This window comes from Salvelinus namaycush, chromosome 2 (genome assembly GCF_016432855.1).
Source record: "Salvelinus namaycush isolate Seneca chromosome 2, SaNama_1.0, whole genome shotgun sequence".
Taxonomy (NCBI): domain Eukaryota; kingdom Metazoa; phylum Chordata; class Actinopteri; order Salmoniformes; family Salmonidae; genus Salvelinus; species Salvelinus namaycush.
Window position 1 is genome coordinate 35,813,055 of NC_052308.1, and position 10,084 is coordinate 35,823,138.

Sequence of the window (10,084 nt, forward strand, 5' to 3'; positions counted from 1 at the left end):
CACAGAAAGCCCTTCAATTGCTGAAATAAGTAAAACGAGTCAATGACGAGAATAGTCAAATTACTGATACCTGACACAGACATGGTGGTGTAGCAGGAAGAGTACCGCAAACCAAGAGGTTGTGAGTTAAAATCCCAAGTAAGGACATGTTGAATAATAATTACTGTACAAATGAACATTTACAACGTAATCATATATGTTAAATATGTACAGTTGAAGTCGGAAGTTTACATACACCTTAGCCAAATACATTTAAACTCAGTTTCACAATTCCTGACATTTAATCCTAGTAGAAATTGCCTGTCTTAGGTCAGTTAGGATCACCACTTTATTTTAAGAATGTGAAATGTCAGAATAATAGTCGAGAGAAGGATTTATTTCAGCTTTTAATTCTTTCATCACATTCCCAGTGGGTCAGAAGGTTACACACACGCAATTAGTATTTAGTAGCATTATCTTTAAATTGTTTAACTTGGGTCAAGCGTTTTGGGTAGCCTTCCACAAGCTTCACACAATAAGTTGGGTGAATATTGGCCCATTCCTCCTGACAGAGCTGGTGTAACTGAGACAGGTTTGTAGGACTCCTTGCTCGCACACGCTTTTTCAGTTCTGACCACAAATTTTCTACAGGATTGAGGTCAGGGCTTTGTGATGGCCAGTCCAATACCTTGACTTTGTTGTCCATAAGCCATTTTGCCACAACTTTGGAAGTATGTTTGGGGTCATTGTCCATTTGGAAGACCCATTTGCGACCAAGCTTTAACTTCCTGACTGATGTCTTGAGATGTTGCTTCAATATATCCACATACTTTTCCTGCCTCATGATGCCATCTATTTTGTGAAGTGCACCAGTGCCTCCTGCAGCAAAGCACCCCCACAACATGATGCTGCCACCCCCGTGCTTCACGGTTGGGATTGTGTTCTTCGGCTTGCAAGCCATCCCCTTTTTCCTCCAAACATAACAATGGTCATTATGGCCAAACAGTGCTATTGTTTGTTTCATCAGACCAGAGGACATTTCTCCAAAAATAACGATCTTTGTCCCCATGCACAGTTGCAAACCGTAGTCTGGCTTTTTTATGGCGGTTTTGGAGCAGTGGCTTCTTCCTTGCTGAGCGGCCTTTCAGGTGATGTCGATATAGGAATAGTTTACTGTGGATATAGATACTTTTGTACCTGTTTCCTCCAGCATCTTCACAAGGTCCTTCGCTGTTGTTCTGGGATTGATTTGCACAGAACGCGTCTCCTTCCTGAGCGGTATGACGGCTGCGTGGTTCCATGATGTTTATTCTTGCATACTATTGTTTGTACAGATGAACGTGGCACCTTCGGCCATTTGGAATTAGCTCCCAAGGATGAACCCGACTTGTGGAGGTCTACATATTTTTTTCTGAGGTCTTTGCTGATTTCTTTTGATTTTCCCATGATGTCAAGCAAAGAGGCACTGAGTTTGAAGGTAGGCCTTGAAATACATCCACAGGTACACCTCCAATTGACTCAAATGATGTCAATTAGCCTATCAGAAGCTTCTAAAGCCATGACATAATTTTCTGGAATTTTACAAGCTGTTTAAAGGCAGTCAACTCAGTGTATGTAAACTTCTGACCCACTGGAATTGTGATACAGTGAATTATAAGTGAAATAATCTGTCTGTAAACAATTGTTGGAAATTACTTGTGTCATGCACAAAGTAGATGTCCTAAGTGACTTTCCAAAACTATAGTTTGGTAACAAGAAATTTGTGGAGTGGTTGAAAAACGAGTTTTAATGACTCCAACCTAAGTGTATGTAAACTTCCGACTTCAACTGTAGGTTGAAAGCACTGTGTGTGAGTATCCATGCCAGCAGACAAAGATCTATGAATGGATCAGTTGTTCACCAATGATTGTCTTGGCAACAGTAACAAGACGTGATGTGTAATTAATTTTTCTTTGGACACAAATATTCTTGCAATGTTTCCATGAAACGTGTCTACAACATTAATATCTTATGTTCTGAGAACATAGTAAACATCTTCTGTGTATATTTGGTGGGACATTGATGGAATATTCTCCTATCCCACAGAAAAACTGGACACAATGTTTTTGCCACGTTCCCCTGAAACGTGTCTACAACATTAATATCTTATGTTTTAAGAACATTGGCAACCATGTTCTGTGTATGTTCTGTGGGACATTGATGGAATATTCTCCTAACCCACAGAAAACTGGACGCATGAATGTTCTTACAATGTTCCCATGAAACGTGTCTAGGAACATTCATATCTTAAATTCTGGTATTCCTAATCTGGGTAAATTGTATTTGACATCAAGGGAATGATCTCTTGGAAACATTCCTTGCACATCACAGGAACATTCTTATGAAAATGTTAGTTAATTGGGCGGCAGGTAGCCTAGTGGTTACAGCGTTGGACCAGTAACCGAAAGGATCGAATCCCCGAGCTGACAAGGTAAAAATCTGTCTGTTCCCCGGGCCCAGAAGACGTGGATGTCGATTAAGTCAGTCCCCTGCACCTCTCTGTTTCAGAGGGTTTGGGTTAAATGCGGAAGACACATTTCAGTTGAAAGCATTCAGTTGTAAAACTGACTAGGTATCCCCCCCTTTCCCTAATGAGACTCTTAAGGGAATGTTTTCTAAAGTTGTGGGAGCATTTGTTGTCAACTGGGAGGCAACATAATAGCATACACTGAGCATACAAAACATTGCTCTTTCCATGACATAGACTGACCAGGTAGATCCAGGTGAAAGCTATGATCCCTTATTGATGTCACTTGTTAAATCACTGTATATGAAAGGGAGGAGACAGGTTAAGGAAGGTATGTGTGCCATTAAGAGGGTGAATGGGCAAGACAAAAGATTTAAGTGCCTTTGAACGGGGAATGGTAGTAGGTGCCAAGTGTACCGGTTTGAGTGTGTCAAGAACTATAACGCTGCTGGGTTTTTCGTGCTCAACAGTTTCCCGTGTGTATGAAGAATGGTACACCACCCAAAGGACATCCAGCAAACTTGACACAACTGTGGGAAGCATTGGAATTAGTGCAAAGAGGTTCAATGCAGATTGTCCAGGTCTTGCGGTCGGATGCCAAGCAGTTGCCAAACCAGGCGGTGATGAAGCAGTTGCCATACCAGGCGGTGATGCAGCCAGTCAAGATGCTCTCAATGGTGTAGCTGTATAACTTTTCTAGGATCTGAGGGCCCATGACAAATCTTTTCAGCCTCCGTAGTGGGAAGAGGTGTTGTTGTACCTTCTTCACAACTGTGTTGGTGTGTGTGGACCATGTTAATTCCTTAGTGATGTGGACAACAAGGAACTTGATGCTCCTGACCCGCTCCGCTACAGCCCCGTCGATGGCCTTCCGTTTCCTGTAGTCCAAGATCAGCTCCTTTGTATTGCTGACATTGAAGTTTGTTGTCCTGGCAGTCACTGACTTCCTCTCTATAGGCGGTCTCATCGTTGTCGGTGATCAGGCCTACCACCGTTGTGTCATCAGCAAACTTAACGATGGTGTTGGAGTCATGCACGGAAATGCAGTCGTGGGAGAACAGGGAGTACAAGAGGTTGCCTACCCTTCCCACCATCCCAGTTGCAGAGAGAGGTGTTCAGTCCCAGGGTCCTGAGCTTAGTGATGAGCTTGGCGGGCACTATGTTGTTGAACACTAAGCAGTTCAACATCATACTGTTGATGACATAGCAGTGAGCACTCACCCAAATGCACCTTCAGCAGTGTCTACTCAGATTTGATTTTGGACAGAGAGGAAGAGGCGAAGCAGACCAATAAGCAGATCAATAAGATAGCCAATAAGCAACTAGGCAACTGGCAGTTTCAGCCTTTGAGACAATGGCCCCATTGATAGGGCAGAGACAAGACCATCTCGTCATATACATTATCTTTGGTTTGACAGACCAAATGCAAACAGGCAAAACGAAAGACAGCCATAGATCATTGCTCATCAGCGATTTGAATGTAATCCACTTAATAGTCTAAATAAAACCCCTGTTTCACTAAATGTGATGCATATGACTTTTTACATTGAAGACCGTGGATATTTGCCATGAAATCAAGAAATCGAAGGTTCTTCGCTCTCTGATGACATTTGGTTTGGGTCCTAATTGTCTCTGGCATAAATTCAGACAACTACCGGTAGCATCCCGTTGCCTACGTCACCAGATTTTACCGAATGCGATGGAACAGCGTGGAATGAAAATCTTCAAATCTTTCTAGCGGTGGCTGAAATTCACAAACAACAGGTCATTACTAATCATTGAAAGTTGAATTGCATCTTTGTTACACGTTAGAAACTGTTCAGCGCAGTAGCATGCATGCATGTTCAGTGTGTTTTACCAATCATTTATTTTTGATTACGTTACTTAACTAGCGCAGAGTTTCTAAACCCAGAGGCGCAACATCGCGAGACTTCCGTGATCGGCCAAGTCAATTTTCTCGAAATCTAAAGGTACAACCTAGATTCGTGCCAAAGTCTTAAGTGGTTGAACATGTAATTACTGCTATCTCGTGAAAGTGATTAACAAAGTTTTTACATTTTCGTCAAAGACACCTTAATATCGAAGTAGTGATTTTACTCCGTGCACATGCGCAGTTTGTCGCCCGGTGTTTTTCTACGCATGAGCATACATCAACGTCGATCGTTCTATTTATAGAAGCAGTTTCAGACGATCTTCATACTGTACTGTCTTTGGTTATAGTCCCTGAACATGGGGAAAAATAGCTGTAAACTGAATGTTATGACAACTCATTAAGAAGGACTTGCATGTTTACATGTTATTTTTCAGTGTAATTTATATTTCCTGTGTTTTTCTTCCCCTCCAATTTTGCTTAGATGAAGATGTCTTATCCCTTGCAATCACTTGCTCGATGTGTGTTACTTGTTCTCCTTGTAAGCCACTGCCAAGGAGCCAGGCAGGGACAGGATCTCAAATGTGGAGGTAAGTATTTGGACTTAATACCCATTTATTACACTAGATCCCATTTATTCTCATAATTTTATCCCAACACCCTTATTTTCTACGTTGTGCATCCACTTTTGGTCCACATACCTTCATTGAGCAACCTAACATTTAGTTATTCTCCGTCAGCATGTAGGGCCATGGTGGATGAGATGGAGTGGGCGATATCCCAGGTGGATCCTAAGAAAATGATCCAGACAGGGTCTTTTAGAATCAACCCAGATGGTAGCCAGTCTATTCGAGAGGTAAGGGTACCTGATGGCTACTGGGTCCTACATTGGCCATATTTTACACATTCAATGTTATTTATTTGTAGGATTCTACAGTTGATTAGTGTTCAATATTATCGGGTTGTAATCGTTCTCTCTTTTTAAGCTCACCAACATTGTGTCCCCCCCAGGTTCCCTTCGCCCGCTCGGAAGGTAACCTCCTAGAGCTAATGGAGGAGGTGTGTGAGCGGATGAAGGATTATGGGGAACGTGTGGACCCCACCACCAGCAGGAAGACCTACGAAAGGGTCACGTCTCGGAACGGAAAATCCATGGACCTTTCAGAGGCTAAACTGGATTCCAGAGTCACATCCAGCCTGAAATATGCTGTGGGTAGCGTTTTCATTTTCACATGTTGGGGGTAGGGACTAGGGATGATGACAAGCTATAGCGCATCAGTGTGACATTCTAGAACGTCTGATAAATATAGTGAATGATAATAGCAACAATGACTGCAGTTGATTGCAACTTTCACCCAAACATACCAATGCAGTAAAGGGGAGGATTTCCATATGTTTGTATTGTGGATTGCAAGCCAATGGCTCCAAGATCCTGCAACTCAGGGAAATGTGTCCCACTACATCTTAATTAACCATTATCTTATCCACCTTACCCCCCAGTGTGAGACCATCGTTGAACAACATGAAGATGAGGTCATCGAATTTTTTGCACATGAAACGGACAACGTCAAAGACAAACTCTGCAGCAAGAGAACAGGTATGCCACATTATTACTTGATCCAGTACATCATATTGACCACCAGAGATTACGGCACAATCCCAATACCCCCCCTTAGCCCTCCCCCTCGGTGGGGGAGTGGCACTCAAACGGAGCAACTAGTGGTAAGGAGAGTTGAATAGACCTAGGGATTGGAACATTTCTATGTCACTCACATCAGAATTCGCCAACGGATAGCCTACAACGCAATTCATTGGTGAAGAGCCTTGTTTTTCAAATTGCCTGTACTGGCGGCAGTAATAGCTGTCCTTATTTCTAATGCAACAAATATGTACATACCATATGAGTAACAAATGAGAACCGCAAAACAATGTGGCTGTAATGTACCCATCCTCTGGCTGTGGTTCAATGTGGAGCTCAATTGACATTGAAATTACTAAAACCGAATCAAAACTGTCAAAATTATAATATACTTGAGCATTAAGGCCTGAGGAGGTGTGGTATAGGGCTGTTGTACTTTGGTAACAACCTAAACATATTTGATCAAATAAGCCTCACTTAGCAAATAAGCATTCACTTTTTTTTTAACAATATATTGGCTTTTTTTTAAACAATTTAACAATCAGCAAAATATGACACAGATAATGCGCAGTTATTTCTTCCACCTACACAAAACACCATGCTACATGGGTGCACATCGTGCAAAACCCTTCCCTCTCCAACACATGAACACCCCCCTTCCTCCCCTCTACCGGTAGTAGCTTCAATGATTAACAAAAAAAATAAACAGAATAACCTTCACATTCAATGCTTGAAAATAAATTATTCAACGCAAAAACAAATGATACATTAATAAAGAAAATGAGGCAGCTAGGGTGACGACTCAAGAAACTGCTGAAAGTCACTCCAGGCATCAGTAAATTCAAAGTACATACTTTTTTTCAGATGGAATATAGGAAGTTAGTTCTTTTAGCCACATCTGCTTGTTTGGCGAAGGGTCACTCTTCCATATAAAAGCTGTGCATTTATTGGCTGCAATGACTGCCAATTTAATGAATTTGGTTTTGCTACCAATATTAACTGTTAGAACAGAGTCATCTCCAAGAAATATAAGGGATGGCTCTAGTGGTACCATCATATTAGTGACCTGTGATAAGATCTGAATGTCTTAGCAATAATTGCTTAGTTCAGGGCAGGACAAAAACACATGCATAAGGGTGCCCACCCCTGTTTTACACCTTGGGCAAAATTGTGAATATTTATAATTGATCTTATACAGTCTCTCTGGTGTAAAGTAGACCCTATGTAAAATATTGAATTGCATCAACTTGTGCCTTGTGTTAAATGAAAGACACTGAGCATCTAAAAGGGTATTTCCCCATTTCTCATCCTCAAATGAGACCAAAGTCATCATGCCACTTCATTCAAGTCTTCAGAGCGTCATTGTTCCCCAACAGAGTTTAGAGTACATGTAAGAAATTAAACCTTTGACCCCTTTCTTCTCCAGCCACAGTTTCAGTTATAGGTTTACTCATGGGCTGAATCCTACCTCCCTGCTGAGTGGAAATATAGTGCCTAACTTGTAGGTACTTGAAGAAATGAGTTTGAGGTAACTGAAAATTAGATGCCAGTTGTTGGAAGGATGGTAGTTCACCTTCTCTACACAGATTACCAAATGTTTTAATTCCTTTTGTTGAAGCAAGAGATGTAATAGCATCTCTCAGGGCATTGGGTAAGATGGGGTTATTATAGAAAGGTGTTTGTTTAGACTTCAAACCATATTTGAAAGTATATTTAATGAAAGGGTTTGAGACCCTTTCCACAAATGACAAAACCTTCCTATTGTTTGAAAAAAAACTTTGGGCAAGGTTTGAAAAAGGTACAAGATTTCTGGTTTGAGGTAAAGCAAAATGTCATCCGCATATAGTGAGACTAGATGTTCACACCCACCTATACGAACACCATAGATGGATGGAGATCTAAAAGCTTTTGCCAGTGGATCTATAGTGTTGTGGTTAATTTCTTTACTATCAAATGAGGAGACAAACTTATCACAAGTCTGTTATACTTCAACTAAATCTTTAGCAAATTATCCATTAAAGATACCAACTCAACCTATGTACGTCTACATATCGGTAGTTTAAATTGTATCTAATTATATTCCCAGTATTACTTTATCAAATCTCTAGTAATCGATTATACACACAATTTTATCATTCACAGAATCCATATAAAATGCAAAAAAAAAATAGGTACTCAGAACCATTCCATTTGCTTTTTCAAGGACTCCACAGCTACGAAGCAGTTCTCCAACATACTCCCAGCAGAAAAAAAACACGTTTTGTTTCCCAGACAATGACCATGGGATCCTCAACGGTTCTGAGTACCACTTGGTAGGAAGTTAGCAACTCTATTTGCTTTGTTTGGGGTGCAAACTAGAGGACTGAAAAGGCACCATGCCTTGCTCAAAGTTCAATTGGGACACCACTCCCACTCCATATGGCTCACTGGGTCACCTAAAACTGAGGGGTAGGGCTAAGGGGGCGCATTGGGATTGAGCCTTCGGACTACACAACCTACTACTGGGGATGCAGCTCTTACCAAATTGTATTTGCTGTAACGAGTTGTAATACAATATGTGAAAAGTGTAAAAATCAATACCAAAATGACACAACTCATTGTCTTTTTTTCTCTGCAGACCTTTGCGACCATGCTCTGCAAATCCCTCATGATGAGCTATAATTCCGTTGTGCACTGGACGCAGCTCAGCTATACGCACATCTACTTTCTACCGCGTTACAATGGGGATGGAGACTATCCGGAGTAGCTCCAGCACCAGGTGCTTAGGGATGAGGGGAGGTGAGGATTGTAGACCAATAGAACAATCTTGTAATATGTATTACTGCAATGAAGTGCTGTTTGTCTTACACAGAGCTGTAGTAACAACAAATCACGCTGGATGATTTCACAAGTTTAAACAGTCACACTTACTCTTGAAGCAGAATGGTGAATAAAATTATTTAACAATAGTTAGATACTGTAATTGTCCAACATAGTTGCTGATCTTGTTAAGCTTGTTGCTTTGATTCAGTGTATTCAGTGAATGGAAAGGTTCGATTACACTTTCTTAAGCAACTCCAATTCGTTTTCTATTTTGTGTAATCATCTTGTCACTCATCTATTTTTCATACTTTGATGGAAATATATATTTCTACAACAATCTGGAGTCATTGTTTTCAAATCAAATGTTATTTCTCACATGTGCAGAATACAACACCTTACAGCGACATACCTACAAAAAGTAAAAGAAAAGTAACTAAATTAAAGAGTAGCAGTAAAATAACAATAGCGAGGCTATATATATATATATATATGAACGTCTAATCAAATGGCTACCCAGACTATTTGCATTGCCCCCCCGCCTATTTTACACTGCTGCTACTGTTATCTATGCATAGTCACTACCTACATGTACATATTACCTCAACTAAGCGGTGCCCCTGCACATTGACTCTCTACCGGTACCCCATATATATATATATATATATATGACGTTCAGGAGTCTTATGGCTTGGGGGTAGAAGCTGTTTAGAAGCCTCTTGGACCTAGACTTGGCGCGCCAGGTACCGCTTGCAGTGCGGTAGCATAGAGAACCGTCTATGATTAGGGTGGCTGAAGTCTTTGACAATTTTTAGGGCCTTCCTCTGACACCACCTGGTATAGAGGTCCTGGATGGCAGGAAGCTTGGCCCCAGTGATGTACTACCCTCTGTAGTGCCTTGCGGTCAGAGGCCCAGCAGTTGCCACACCAGGCAGTGATGCAACCTGTCAGGATGCTCTCGATGGTACAGCTGTAGAACCTTTTGAGGATCTGAGGACCCATGCCAAATCTTTTCAGTATCCTGAGGGGGAATAGGTTTTGTCGTGCCCTCTTCACGACTGTCTTGGTGTGCTTGGACCATGTTAGTTTGTTGGTGATGTGGACACCAAGGAAATTTAAGTTCTCAACCTGGTCCACTACAGCCCCGTCGATGAGAATGGGGGTGTGCTTGGTCCTCCTTTTCCTGTAGTCCACAATCATCTCCTTTGTCTTGATCACGTTGAGGGAGAGGATGTTGTCCTCGCACCACACGGTCTGGTCTCTGACCTCCCTATAGGCTGTCTTGTCGGTG

General features: G+C 41.5%; 1 protein-coding gene across 1 annotated transcript; it reads left to right on the top strand.

Moving 5' to 3' along the window:
* Positions 1 to 4,156: 4,156 nt before the first annotated feature.
* LOC120025691 (protein canopy homolog 2-like) lies at positions 4,157 to 9,143 on the top strand. The gene is made up of 6 exons (XM_038970264.1): positions 4,157 to 4,249; positions 4,840 to 4,945; positions 5,096 to 5,211; positions 5,367 to 5,564; positions 5,856 to 5,952; positions 8,612 to 9,143. Exons 2-6 carry the CDS (start codon positions 4,840 to 4,842, stop codon positions 8,653 to 8,655), a joined length of 561 nt encoding a protein of 186 aa, XP_038826192.1. The 5' UTR covers positions 4,157 to 4,249; the 3' UTR covers positions 8,656 to 9,143.
* The last annotated feature ends 941 nt before the right edge of the window (positions 9,144 to 10,084 follow it).

Coding starts and splice junctions, on each gene's coding strand:
- LOC120025691 (XM_038970264.1), top strand. CDS start 4,840: ATGAAGATGTCTTATCCCTTGCAATCACTTGCTCGATGTGTGTTACTT. Junction 5,212..5,366: donor GTAGCCAGTCTATTCGAGAG/GTAAGGGTACCT, acceptor TGTCCCCCCCAG/GTTCCCTTCGCCCGCTCGGA. Junction 5,565..5,855: donor CATCCAGCCTGAAATATGCT/GTGGGTAGCGTT, acceptor CTTACCCCCCAG/TGTGAGACCATCGTTGAACA.